Raw genomic sequence first — 14,938 nt, 5'->3', positions numbered from 1 at the left:
CCTCTTGATGCATTCAAAAGCCATCCTCTACTATCACCTGTCATGGATCCACAGATCCAGTGCTCTGGAACAGTCCTGGGAGGACACCCCTCAGGGTGCCATACCGCCTTAGGAGCTCACTCTTTCACTAGGGTAAGACACTTGGCTTCCCTGCGTCCTTGAACTGAATCTCAGAGCCTCCAGCACCCCTGCTTCAGACCATGATCTCCCTTCAGTGAGTCCACCTGAGTTGGACACTTGGGGGGTGTATTACCCCCTTTGGGTGTACAATTCTCTCTCACCTTCTACATCTGTAGTGGCTCTTGGCAGGCATTGCAAGAACAGCAGGGTTTATTAGATGTTTGGAACATAGCATACAAAGTCCTTGGTTAGCATAAAGAAAAAAAGAAAAAAAAAAAGTTAGAGCATGCTCCACTCTGGTTACCCAGAGCCCAGGAAAGCAGTGTCCACCCCTGGCTCTCGTGATCTCTCTCCATCCTCTTTGTTCAAGTTCCCAAGCCAGTTCTACCAAGTCTCTCTTCAGTCATTCGTTGTCCAGCTGGTCAAATATGGCTGGCGTCCTGCAGAGGTGGTGGACCATTCATAGTCATTAGCTGCTAAGTACCAAAAGTCTTGGTGATTGGATTTGCCATTGTCTTTACAGACCCTCCATTGACCTGGGCCCCAAACCCAACAGAGCTAGGAGCTATTCACACCGTTCACATGCCTGCCCAAGAGTAAACAGCCTTTTCCCAACCACCTAGTTATCCATGCAGCATATAGGGGAAACTGAAGTGCACACAGTATTCATAAAAAAATATTAGCGAAAATTCCCCACTTCATCACAACTTCATTGGCAACAATAGCAGGGCAATCAAAAGCGAGCAACCCCAATAAGGAATAAATCACAGCTGGACACAGAGGATGGTGTAGAATCTTCAGAAAGCCCTCTTCTTTGACACCTTTAGAGGCATTTCTTGGAGATCATGCTGGATGTATCAGATGGATGCCTTAGTGCAGGAGACTAAACCAAATGGCCCAGATACAAGGAAGTTTTCTTCTTCAGGACAATTAAGATGTGGGAAGGCCAACTGCAACAAGGTCTGGCTAAATCTCTTACAGCCTCACCTTCGCGCAGAGCAATTTTTGAAGCCACAGAACCCAGAAGTGCTACACCTAGTTTCCCACCAAAATCTCAGATACTGCAGCCTCTGAAACTTCTTGAAGGGTTCCCACGAGGCTATCTTCTACACAGACTGACTTCTCTGTCTGAGAATCTAGGAAAATGTGGTCACAGACACACCACTCATGTCAAAAAGATTTTTTGCAAAGGCTTTTCCAACTTCAGGACTGAAGGAAGTGATTTTGGAATACCACTTGCTGGTCTTTTGGGGCCCTTTTAAAGAAGAGCCAGCAGATGTTCCAGGATTTTGGCAAAACTATTTTCTTTCAAGTATATAAAGACATTGCTCATGCCTCAGGGCATCAGTTATTGATCTTTAGTAGGCTGATGACTGTGCCATCCTCGCACACACTGGATTTTTTTGCACAAGCTTATTGAAGCTTAGGACTCTAACTCAATATTGGGGACTTTAGACTTCAAGCGGAGACTTCGAAGATTAAAACGTCGCCCATCCATTCTGTATTGAATTTCAACTCTATTGGGGAGGTGGCCTTTAAAGAGGATCAAAATGACTGATAAATAGATGGAGAATACAATTCGGGCAATAACACATCCCTATTTAACCCCAATTTTGATGATGAAAGCATGCATCTCCAGGCCATTACGGAGAATGGTGGAAGTCATGGAGAAGCCTTAATAAAATGTTTGGAGTGCAGCCAAATCTGGTCAGTACCTTCCACAGGGTTTCGCCTGTGGAAAAAAACCTTGTCTAACAAACTATTTATGCAGGATTTTTTGGGAAGTTTTTAACTACTGCATAATGCTGAAGGGAAAGAAAAAATGTCCCCAACTACAGCATATGGCAGACAGAAAAACTGTGGGATTGTTGGTGAGGGCAGCTATTTATATTCTGGGTCCTTTAAGAAGGCCATATAGCTAAGCACACACTCCTATTGAGAAGGCAGTCAACATTACATATATTATATTAAGCAAGAACTAGGCAATGGCAAACAGCTGAAGAACCAATGATGGTTATGAATTGGACATAGTACTCCAGCTAAGGCCTCACTAGTGCCAAGCAGGACTGGACAATTACCTCCCATGTTGTAAGACAAGCGAGGCAGATGTCCTGCTCTACTAGCACTAGTGAGGCTACAGCTGGAGTACTATTTCCAATTCTAGATGTCACACTTTAGGAAAAAGATGTAGACAAATTGGAAACTGCCCAGATGAGAGCAACAAAATGATAAGAAGGTTTAGAAAACTTGATCCATGAGCAAAGGTTAAAATACTGAGCATGTTTAGTTTTGAGAAAAGATGGGGAAGGGGGGGAGGATCCTGATAGTGTTCAAATATGTTAAGGGTTGTTATAAAGAAGATGGTGATCAATTGTTCTCCAAGTCCACTGGGATAGGATAAGTAATAATGGGCATAATCTGCTCCAAGGGATGTATAGGTTAGCTATCAGGAGGGAAAAAAATATCTTTGACTCTAAGGTTAGTTAAGCACTGGAATGGACTTACAAGGGAAGTTGTGGAACCCAAATCATTAGAGGTTTTTAAGAACAGGTTAGACAAACATTGGTCAGGGATGGTCTACATTTACTTAGTCCTGCATCAGCACAGGGGTCTGGATCTGATGACTTCTCCAAGTCCCTTCTAGCCCTTTATTTCTGTGATTATATGATCTTTATGACAGAAAGTAGCCAAAAGATGCTCCACAATCCTTTTATGAATCAACATCTGAGTTAGAAGAGAGTGCACACATTCCCTCCAAGTTACTTCCTGTCCATATAGCTCTGGGACTTGCAGAAGTGAGGCATGTACTCACTAAAAGTAGGAACCAATAAAGATAATTCTTTAAGGAGGCCACCAGTCTTGTTTTCATAATTATTTTATTTATAATTGATTCATGTATCCCTTTTTAGGGATGTCAAAACATCTTCTAGCCCGGAGTACTTTCTCTTACTCTCACAGTCAACAGTGATATTGCCCCTCCCACTTTTACCTCTGAAATCTCACCTTCAATCCTAGCTTTCTTTACTCCAGCAGAATCCACATCTTCAAAGGATCTCTTTCGACTTGTCCCACCATTGACTGGATTGGGACCTCCATTTAACGTGCCATTGCTAAAGAAACGGTTCAGGTGACAGTTCTGGAGGTTCAAGAGAAACTGGGCACACTCTTGGAAGCCCTGGGTATGTGCAAGATCTGCTGCTGTCAGTCCACTGGCATTTCTCAAGCTGCACAATACAAAGAAACTGAATTACACTCATTCATCAACCCACCTTGACTGCTGCTGCTGCTCTTACTGACTATCTATCTGCAGGTGATGAGAGAGAAAGAACATAGACTTAGCAAATTTCCATTAAGGAATTATTTATCAATCTTAGTTTTAAAACTAACTTAGCCTTTGCACATATCTGGCTTCTAAGCAAAATTTGGGAGACAATATACTTTTCAATAAAATCAATATACTATGTGCCTTTAAAAAAGTATCTTCCTATTTAAACATCTCAAAATGCTTACTTTCCAAATTACAGTCTGAAGCATCTGACCTTTACACAGACTTCAGACTCCTAAATCTAAATCTTGAAATCTATCACCTTCTGCAGCTTATTTTGACAATCTATTTCTTTATCTTGAGTAAAAACCACCCTCAAAACAAACTTAACATGACTTAGCAATTGTCCATGGCATTCTGGTATCTAACACAACAATAATTAACATCATTCATCTTCCTAACAATAAAATATAAAAGCTATGCTTAGTTATGCTTTCCTTAAGATTTATTTTTTGCTCTTGTTTCTTATTTCAAAGTATGTGACATTATAAATGCTGAGGACTTGTTTTGTTACTTCGCTCAAGATTGGTCCAAGATGGAACACTGGCAATGAATTTTCTAATTTAGCAAGATTATGAATTAAATGAAGCCAGACAGGACACCAACAGTTACAGATGAGAGTTTCAATTTGAAAGAGTTCTCCCTTTGCCCTTCCCCACTGATAAGCATTTATATGAATGGCCTCTGACAACAGTAAACCTGTCTTTAGAAATATGAATACTAAAGTGTAATAAGAAAACGTTGTAACAAAAAAAGTGTAGACAAAGGGGGTTGGCAGCAGCAGAATTAAAGAAACAGAGAATGCTGATGAATCTTTCCTAACTAGATACACTGTGAAACAAAAAAAACTTTCTAGCTAGAAAACTGGATCTTTACTACTTAGATTTTGTAGTTTAGGCAAGAAGCTTATTACTTTAAATTCCTGAAAATAAGGAGATGGACCAACAGAGAGATAATTAAGGAGATTAACATACCCAATACATTGAAATTCCCCTGAAGTATAATAAATTGCTCTTGTCAAATACATGAAAACAAAGGAACTGAGCAAGTTATAGACAGGATCTAAATTATTCTAATTATGTCGCATTGGTATAGTGTTCTTTTCAATTTAGTCAGAACTACTATTTCACTATTAACAAGCATGATGTAGGAATAATTCAGAAAGGTCTGTGAAGGATAGCTGACTAGATCCAGCATGAAACCCTAAACTTTGACACAGACTGGACTATGGAATTTGAAAGGCTATGGACTAGGGTTGTTTCCTAGAAGATTGTAGTTTGCTTGCCACACTGATCAGAAAGGAGGTAAAAATCTTTACAAGCAGAACTACCATTATACCAAGACCAACACCTATAAGGCACACAATTTGGTTCACTTACTTTGGTCTCCACAACCAGAAACACCACTGACTTAGGGAAATTAAGGTGGTCTCCTTTTCTACCAGAATACTTAAGCCATCCCTTATGGACCTTGCTTGTGCTAGCTTACCTGTGCAGCACAGATATTATTTAACAGGTGCTACAGAAAACCCAAGACTAGAGATTTCAAACAGTGCAAGTTTCAGGAACATATCTTTTGTTGAACAAAGTTAATAGCTCCCTCCCATCAGCTCAGGATCAAGTGAAACCCATATCCACTTAAGTCAGTGTCTCCTAAAGAGTGGGTCATATTCCCTCACCTCATTGGAAAAGGGGCACGTGTGCAAAGGACTCGATGAATGACAGACGGATAAAAGCTGAGACTCAGGAGGAAATTTATTAAAAAAAGGCTCTAGCTCTTACGTTGTGAAGAAAACCTTTTAACATGAAGCAAATGCAACGGATGCGAAGACACCTGCATGGGTTTGCAGACACCCTCAAGCAAGAGCTCTGAGATGTGGATTGCTCCATTCATTTCAATGAGTATGAACTCAAATACCAATGATAAATAACAATGTTGACATTTAAAAATATTATTGAACTATTTCAGTTCTCTAAGCAGTTAAAAAAGGAGGGTAAAATGGTAAGAAGAGCAACACTAGCATTTCCCAAAGTGACAGATGGGGCAAGAAAGACTATCCAGGTGGAAGATGTATAAAATAAGATGCTTAGGCTTTTAACACCACATAGCAAGGTTGCAGAAGGGCACAACTACTTTCAATTTTCCTGAAAGAGGTCTTAAGTTACTAATTCCCAAACTATTTAAATTAATGGGGGAGAAGAGAAAGCAAAAACAGAACTGGTCAGAATTTGTTTTTAAAAGAATGGTTTCTCCCTAAATTGAAGGTCCAGGCACTTTGCCTTCTATGAAAGAGCTATCACACTACTGCTAGTAGTACTGCAGTAGCACCTAGGGGCCCTGATGTGCTAGATACTATTAAAAAAACACCCAACAAAAACATGGGAGCTGCAAAGAGCTCATAAATACATCTTGCAAAAAAAGGTTGAAAACTTCCAGTCAGGTCTTAACTAAATAAAGCAAATGGGAATTCCCTACTTCAGGACGCTAGTAATGGGAAGAACGAAGAGGACACAAACTGGAATTGACTGAGGGGCTTCCAAGAATCCAAAAGAATAAAGAAGTCTAGTAAAAAAAATAAACCTAAACAGGCCTACCAAGTTCAGGTATCTTTTCTTGCACACACATCTAGAAGGGAAGTTTGTTGACTAGAGTACAGTGACAAAGAGGACACAGCACTGTGAAATACTAATGGAAGCTAACTGACAGAAAGATTGAAAATACTCAATTAGCAATCTGCATGGAATAGAAAGAAAGAACCATAGGGATTATTATAGTTATAAGATTTGGATAGAGGTCACACACCTTACAGATACAGAATTAACCTTCATCAAGCAAGCAAGCGGGTTTTCCAAGTAATGTCACGGAAAAGACTGGTGAAAGCTGCTGCCATCCACCACTGAAAGCAATCTGAGTACACAATGAATTGCAATATTCTCACAGAATCTTCTAAAGGCCCTGAGTCAGAGCATGAAAGAGCATAGTAAAAAACTAAGAGCTCCACTATACTTTGAAAGCACTGGCCTGGATGGGGGCTGGTGCTGACCTGGTCTGCACTACCTTAGCAGCAAGCAAATCCATTACTATACCCCTTCAGGGGCTGCAGCAGGTATTCTCTTCTGTGGCTAGCCAGTGGTGCTGCACATTTTCAGAGATCTTAGTAGCTAGCTCTGCCCATCCTTTGTACTAACATGAACATAACACACTAAACTATTGCCAGATCCTGTAGAGAGATGGGCATGATTCACTGTACCATACCCTGCCCCTTCCTTATACCGTGTGTCCAAGAGTCTGGCTACAATTTGCTTCTTACGTCATTATGATCTGAGCTCCTATATTAAGTCTCCAAAAGGCATTTCCAGATGAGTCAGAGTTTTAAGTTTCCTCTAGCAGGAAGGGGAAAAGTAGGAATGGAGTGGCAAGCGGAATACTCCTTTATTAAGTGAGGTGGACTGTGCCTCTTAGCACTGAACAGTAACTAAATGACCTGTATCAATTTCTGAATTAGTACAGGTGGCTGGGAAATAGAAGGCAAATCCAAGATTGTGGAATGTGATTGTATGAAAGGGTTCACTGAAAAACATAAAAGAGGCTACATTGTTTCCAACTAGAATACTTACTGGAGACTAGTACTAAGGAATACAAGGAAGATTTCTCTAAGGTGAGTCAGATTCTCGGCCATGATGTAATCAGAGGTGCCTGGTCAACTGATGAAGAGAATACTTCACACTCTCTCTCATACCTACTTGAAAAAGCAGTAAATCTTTACAAACAGATTACAACAAGGCCTTAAGAAAATAACAATGGCCATATGGGGTCAGACCAACGGTCCATCTAGCCCCAGTATCCTATCTTCTGACAGTTACCAATGCCAGGTGCCACAGAGATAATGACAGAACAGATAATCATCAAGTGATCCATGCCCTGTCACCCATTCCCACCTTCTGGCAAGCAGAGGATAGGGACACCATCCCTGCCTTCATGGATCAAACCCTGAAGGACAAATAAATTTAAGAATACGTGCCAATCTATGGGCAACAGGGAAGGGAGTTCTCTCAGATTTCAGGTTTCCCCGGTACTGTCCCAAATTTTTCGAACACTACAGAATACTCAAACTCTGACCAAACCCTGACAGGCCTGAACCTTGGGTTCTGACATCTCTTTTAAAAGATCCCAAAGGCATTGGTTAAAGATACACTGCCATCATGCAGCTGCTAATCACTAGCAGCAGATGGGACTGCTGTACTTACTATTTTACAACACAGAATATGGAACCCAATCTGAAAAGTCTCACAAAAGGCTGTAGAGATGATGAACTAAATTTCTAGAACTACAGAACTATCCAAAGGTAATAATGGGGGACTTTAACCATGCAGACATCTGTTGGAAAAGTAACGCAGCAGAACACGAAATGCCAGATAAGTTTTTGGAATATATTGGGGACAACTTCTTGTTTCACAAGACGACGTAAATCAACCAGGGGGACAGTCCTTCAGAAATGATGATTCAGATTAACAAGAAGGAATTAGTTACAAATCTGAAGTTGGAAGGCAATTTGGGAAAAAGTGATCATGAAATGATGATTTCATGATTCTAAGGAAAGGAAGAAGTGGCAGCAGCAAAATAAAGACAATGGATTTTTAAAAAAAAAGGCAGACTAAAATTCACAGAACTAGTAGGTTAGGTCCCATAGGAAAACAATCGAAGGGGGGGGAAAAGTTTAGGAGAGCTGGTGGTTTCTCGAAGACAATATTAGAAGCACGACAGCAAACTATCCTAATGCAAAGAAAAGATAAGAATAGTAAGAAGCCAACACTGCTCCAATCTGAAGCTCTTTAATGACCTGAAAAATTAAAGGAACCCTACAGAAAGTGGAAACATGGACAAATTTCTGAGGAGTAAAAAAGAACAAGAAGCTTGTACATGCACCATCAGAAAGGCACAAAAGGAGTCACATCGAGCAATGGACATAAAAATCAATAAGAGAAGATTCTATAAATACATTAGGAGCAAGAGAAGTGTAAGTCCACTACTTGGCAGGGAAAGAGAACTAACAACAGATAACATCAAGAAGGCTAAGCTGTTTAATGCTTATTTTGCTTCAGTCTTTGCTATAAAGACTAATAGTGACCAGACACTCAACACAATTAATATTAGCAACAAGAGGGAACCAATATAAGTCAAAATAGGATCTTTGAGAGCTCATGGAGGACAGGTAAGTCAGATCCCAGGCTACTGGAAAAGGGCAAATATAGTACCTACCTATAGTACCACTTAAAAAAAGTGAATAAAGAGGACCTGATGAATTACAGACCTGCCAGCCTAACTTCAATACCTGGAAAAATACTGGAACAAATGATTAAACATCAATTTTTAAGCACCTAGATGATAAAAGGATAAATAGCAGCCAACAAATCATGCCAAACCAATCCAATTTTCTTTTGACAAAGCTACTGGCCTAGAGGATGGAGGTGTAGCTATACATGTGATATCTTGGTTTTAATATGGCTTTTGACACAATCCCACATGACAGTTTCATAAACTAACTAGAGAAATGTGGTCTAGATGAAATTACTATAAAGGTGGGTACACAACTGGTTCAAAGACTGTACTCAGGGTAGTTATCAATGGTTCGTTGTCAGACTGGGAAAATGTATCTAATGGAGTCCATCACGGGTCCATCACTATGTGATATCTTCATTAATGACTTGGATAATGGAATGAAGTTAATGCTTATGAAATTTGCAGATGGGAAAGGCTGCAAGCACGTTTGAATTCTAATTCTGGCCTCTAACCAACTTTGACAAACTGGAGAACTGGCCTGAAATCAACAAGATGAAATTCAATAAAGACAAGTACAAAATACTATACTTAAGGAAGGAAAAACAAAACAAAAACAAAAAATCAAATAATCAACTACAAAGTGGGGGAATAACTGGCTAGACAGCCATACAGCTGAAAAAGATCTGGGGGTTATAGTGGATCACAAACTGAATAAGAGTCAATAGTGTGATGCAGTTGTGCAAAAAAAAAAAAAAAAAAAAAAAAAAAAAAAAAAAAAAAAAAAAAGGCTAATATTGTGGGGTGTATTAACAGGAGTGTCATATGCAAGACACAGGATGTAACTGTCCCTCTCTACTAAGCTAGAGTACTGTGTTCAGTTGTGGGAATCACACTTTAGGTAAGATGTGGAGAGAGTCCAGAGGAGAACAACAAAAATGATGAAGGCTAAGAAAATTAGGCATGTTAAGTTTGGACTAAAAGAAGTTTGAGGGGAAACCTGGTAAGTCTTCAAATATGTTAAGGACTGTTATAAAGAAAATAGTGACCAATAGTTAACCATGCCCACTAAAAGGTGGAAAAAATAGAAATGGGCTTAATCTGCAACAAAAGTGATTTAGGTTAGATACCAGGAAAAACTTTCTAAATACATGGATAGGCTTCCAGGGCTTAACCTGTTCCAATGGAGGCTGTGGAATCCCTGTCATTGGAGGTTTCTAAGGGACAGTTTAGATTTACTTGGTCTCGCCTCAAGCCAGGGAGCTGGACTAGATGACCTCTCAAGTTCCTTTCCAATCCTACATTTCTCTGATTCTATGAACTTGGGCTTGTAGACAAGGACACGTTTGCACTTCAGAGCAATTTGTTACCCAACTGACAAAGTTTTGAGGAGGGTGAGAAACACCACAAAATACTTTCCTTAGAAGGACTCTAAACATGAAGTAACCAGCTGGGGAAAGGAAGAGGAAGAATAGTCAAGCAGAAAGATTGGGACTAATTTAGCCTTGAAAAACTACTGTAAGTTGGCCAGCCCAGTCACAAGTTAAATTCCTCAAACTTTTACTGTATTATGTATGATAAAAATGTCTTCATTAAGTTGCCTATCAAAAGGTTTACTTGCTCTAGGCAAGAACTTGCCAAGACTGGCCTAATTATTCATAAAAAATAAGTCCACACAACCTTTTTTTCTGTCCAAGAAATGGAGGACTTCTCTGACGGAGCTCAATCCATCTTTAGGAACAGAAAGGAAACTTAACTACAAAGGCAGCTCTAATGACATGAAGGTTCCGATTCCTTTTTGGCACATCTACCCTACTGAGAGACGCATAGAGCTGAACTGGCAAATATGACAAGGAACTTTTAGTTAACTTTAGATGTGGCTCTTTATTAAATCAGCAGGTCAATTCACTCTGTAGTTAAAGAACAGTTTTGTCTGGCATCAATTTAAAAGCAACTCATCTGTTCGCAGGACTTAATAAGCAAAATTTAGGTTCTTTCTTGTGGAAATGTTTCAAGTCTGACACTGATTTTCCCAAAAAGACTTTACTCCAAAATTCTTGGATTAATAAAGACAGATATTTCCATTTTGCTCTGGAAAGTAAGGATGAATACAGTGGGGAGAGAAATCTCAGAAAGAGGATATACAAGATGGAGAAAACCAAACAAGACATTTAATTCCATGAGAAGTATAGTCTAAATATGAATAAAAACTGGATAATTGTAATGTTTGCTTGTTTACTACTTGACATTTCTTAAGCTATTGGGCAGGATATAGGAATTTTATACATAAACTGGGCATGTTATTGAATGTAAAATGCTTGAATCCTCTGCCTTGAGAAATACATTTCTCTGTATACCTTCTCCTGAAGAGTTAAGGACAACATTCAGCATTGGATTTCTTCCCTTTCACCTGATCATTTTGCATCATGCAACAAGAGATGTCTACAGGTTGGGTCCTCAAGACTGTAACTTCTCTTGGTATGAATGAGGTTTGTGGTTTTCACTCAATTGAGTTTCCATTTTCCTCCTACAGTAAAAGCATTTTACTTTTTGAAGAGCTTCATGCTGCAACTGAATTTACTAAAAAGAAAACTGATCACATTATTTCTTGCAAGTGACCAGATTTTTGCTGTCTCAGGGAAAAGAGTGAGTTCAATAATTGTAAGAAATCTTAAAAGATGTACCTCAAGGAATCTTCCACTTATAATGTCACATCCTTTAGAAAACAGAGCAAGTGTTTACTACAAAAAATAATCCAACTTTTTTACATAAAAATATATATATAAAATTCCCTGAAACTACCATTTTACAGAGTGATTATCACATCACCTAGTCTTTGTTAATGCCATGTGACAATCTATGAAAATAAACCACAGTTTTCGTATATCAATGTAATACTTCTGTTAAAAAAATACTGATCTCAACTTACTTATTGTTAGTTTACAAATAAAAATGTAGATATTGTAAATTAGGGTAAGCAAAAGCATGCAAATCTATAGATTCTATATCTGAATTCCTAGATTAGCATTAAAACCAATCACCGCAACAAATACCTCAACAGTATGCCTTGTGTGCAGAAAGGAAGCGATACTGAACATTCAATGCCACAACTGTAAGGTTTTCGGAGAAGCACCTGTGGCAGTTTCAGCAGTTTCTATATGGAATGCTCCCCCTTTCTAGGATTACTTGAAAAAATCAAGTCAATTCGAATTACGTAGCTGTAAAACATTGACATGTGTAGTTTTTACAGTTTCAGAATCTTCTGTTTGATTTAAACGGGCAATGGTGCATAAACAGGAAACTTATATCATAAGGGATCACATATTTGCAGGCAACATTAAGATTAAAAGTTACATTAACATACATAGAGTGCAGTAGCACGTTAGTCATTGTGTTTAAGCCATCACCATGTGACCACCTTAACAATGAGACACAGAGCCTTTCTGGCTTTTAAACATTATTACTTTCATGCTGAAGCCAATTTAATTGTCAAGTTCTTTGATGAAATTTAAATAGTATGGGCTAAAAACTACTGATCATCTCATGGCTTCAGTTACTTTAAATTTAATATGCTGTATCTCAAATGAATTAGTACTATGCTTATACAAAAGTTAGCAGAGACAAGGATCAGAACACTATGTCCACAGTGAGAAAAATCTTTTCCTACAGACATCATCAGTATACTAGCCTACAGTTTCTAAAGCAAAATATTTAAAAAACAAACTTAAAATGTTTTAACCCTTTGGTGTCCAAGTACAGAAGTTGCAAAATATTTTTTTAAATGCATGTGTTTCAGATACTGGTAGTAGAAAAGGAAAAAAAACACTCTTAATTAATACCATTTTAGATTTGCTGGAGAAGTTGTGAAATGTTTTTGGTAGAAATACATACTGGGCTTCTACACACAGACATGAGAAGTTGGTGCCAAGTTTTCATTTCACATCCAGTGTCATGGTATAATGATGATTAAATTTTCATTAAAATTTAAAAATTTTTTTAAACCATTGGCCAGAATCTCAGTCTCCCCCCCACATCTCCACAAAGAGTGTGTTAGGAGGAGGAGTGGAGCGCCATTCTACTAAGGCAATTCTCATACACTACACTAATCTACTTCAGGGCCATGGTAGCTTGTGAACCATGGAGCTGTAATATTCAGAAGTAATTAACAGATTTTCCACATATGCTGTATTACACAATAAGTGTTTCCTAAGCACTGTTCAAAGAAAAGAAAAGAGACGAGACCACAATAGTTTTCAAAGTGGTAATCTGTTCACCTATGCAATACACCATAATGAAAATGACTTTCTCTGCTAAAAAAGAAAAAGATCACAAAGACTTCCCAGATTGTCGACAGCAACGCTCAACAATAAAACCTTTACAGCATCATCAGAATACTTTGCCAAATTGACCCCAAGGAAGATTCACATGAGAATACTAGAAGTTAGAGTAAAAGAGAAACCCAGGCTCCAACAGAATAGCCACTTGATACAAATGCAACTGATGAAGTACCACCATTTCTGCTACGTCAAATACATGTACCAAGGTCAAACTGGATGATCTACATTAGCAAATCAGAAGAGAGTAAGTATTACTGCAGCTATTCAGTGAAGAGAGACAGATTAGGAATTCAAGTTAGATTTATTTCCATAATGGAAGTGTGATAAGGAGGTGTCATCAAAGCAGAAATTGCAAGGACTGTTTGTTTGTGTCTATCAAAAGGCAATAAAGTTGTATTTTAAGTCTCAAACCCATTCAGGAAAGACTACCAAGCAAATAATTTTCAAAAAAAATCAAGATAAAAACACAAACCTGAGAAGCTTAGTAGTAAAAATGCTGCTGCAAAAGAAGCAGAGCTTTAACATGTCACAAAGGACAGGCTGTGCATGGTTTTCAACAATCACCTAAACACTGCTCAATATACACAGAGAGACCATTGGAAACATATGGACAGACAGTTTAACCAAGAAAGTTTCTCGTGTCAGAAAGCCTGAATCATGTGCTGTGGAACTCCCTTGGACAATAACCTATATAAAAACAAGTTATGCTTGAGGGGAGTATTTAATATAAAAATTGTTCTACAGGAAATAGAACAAATGATGTGATTGATGTAGGTCATCTTCTTAGAGAAACTTTTCTTTAATGTCAAGTGAAAGTGGAGAAATAGATTTACAATGCAAAATTGGACCAGTGGCAGTTAATTACAGATCAAATGATAGATCCACTACTTTCCACTAGTGGTGAAAGATTTTTAGATTCAGAGAGCACTGGAATATCTTCTGCAACAAGATGAGTGGACGTGATTATGTACATTTAATCTGACAAAAGACCTTTTGGGTTCAATACTAGCAAGGTTTATGAGCAAGATTTAGATGAGCAAGAACTCTCATGACAAACTCAAAGAAAACCAAACCAAAAAAGCCTCAAGCTCTGCCATATACATAAAACAAGACAGAAAAAACAAACTGTTTTAAAATAAGAGTATTAATATACTAAAGCAATGGTTCTCAAACAGTGGCCAGTTAAGCACTTCTAGGCAGTGGGCAGATATGCTTTTGTCAGAGATAAGACATGTCAGGCTTTTATGCAAGAGATACCTCCTGTAAACTACAATGAAGTCAGACACAAAAGGTTTTTCAGAGCCTTTTTTGATCAATTAAACTTAAATTTTCTGTGTTTGTGTGACTGCTTCATGTTTTTCTTTGCCAGATGTTTCTCTGGACAGGGGCTACAGTGAAATACAGTATGAGTTTAAAATCATACACTCAGGCAGAAGGTATCAGCAGAACAAATACAGCAAATTCTACCCCTTCTTTTATTGTCACAGGCCTACCAACAGCTAGTCAGAACCTGATTTTCATGGGCAACTGTGTAGCTCCCCACCACAGCAGCAGCTAAAATAACGCCCTACTGAACATTTTCAAATCATTATTCTCTTGGTCACCCTGAGGTCTCTGTTGCAAGTAACTATCAACTTATTTTAAAGAAAAGTTCCCCTGCATCTGGATTAGTCCATCTGAAGAACTGCATGTTGAGAACAAGCCCAATATGCTCCATCTTAGAGTCCATTTCCTCAACAAGGAATCCTAAAAACACTGTAAGAAGCCAGGGCCATGTTCACCAACATCCTTTGAAGACAGAAACCGACTACTTGTACCTTCAAGTAAGCAATCCAGCAAGTACTTAAACCTCACCGGGGGGGGGGGGGAGGGAGGGAAT

General features: G+C 38.6%; 1 protein-coding gene and 1 long non-coding RNA gene across 7 annotated transcripts in view; one reads left to right on the top strand and one right to left on the bottom strand.

Moving 5' to 3' along the window:
• ANKRD10 (ankyrin repeat domain 10) overlaps nucleotides 1-14,938 on the bottom strand; it is a 42,790-nt gene that overhangs the window by 9,778 nt on the left and 18,074 nt on the right. For all 6 annotated transcript variants that reach the window (XM_050949993.1, XM_050949963.1, XM_050949973.1 and 3 more), the window contains one exon: nucleotides 3,124-3,344. In XM_050949993.1, the coding sequence (XP_050805950.1) occupies nucleotides 3,124-3,344 (221 nt within the window). The remainder of the gene's footprint in view (nucleotides 1-3,123; nucleotides 3,345-14,938) is intronic.
• LOC127050631 (uncharacterized) overlaps nucleotides 1-14,938 on the top strand; it is a 45,906-nt gene that overhangs the window by 16,841 nt on the left and 14,127 nt on the right. The gene's annotated exons all lie outside the window — the stretch shown is intronic.

The sequence above is a fragment of the Gopherus flavomarginatus genome, chromosome 1 (assembly GCF_025201925.1).
Source record: "Gopherus flavomarginatus isolate rGopFla2 chromosome 1, rGopFla2.mat.asm, whole genome shotgun sequence".
Lineage (NCBI taxonomy): Eukaryota > Metazoa > Chordata > Testudines > Testudinidae > Gopherus > Gopherus flavomarginatus.
The sequence above is the reverse complement of the archived record's forward strand: the minus strand, read 5'-3'. Positions and strand labels throughout refer to the sequence as shown.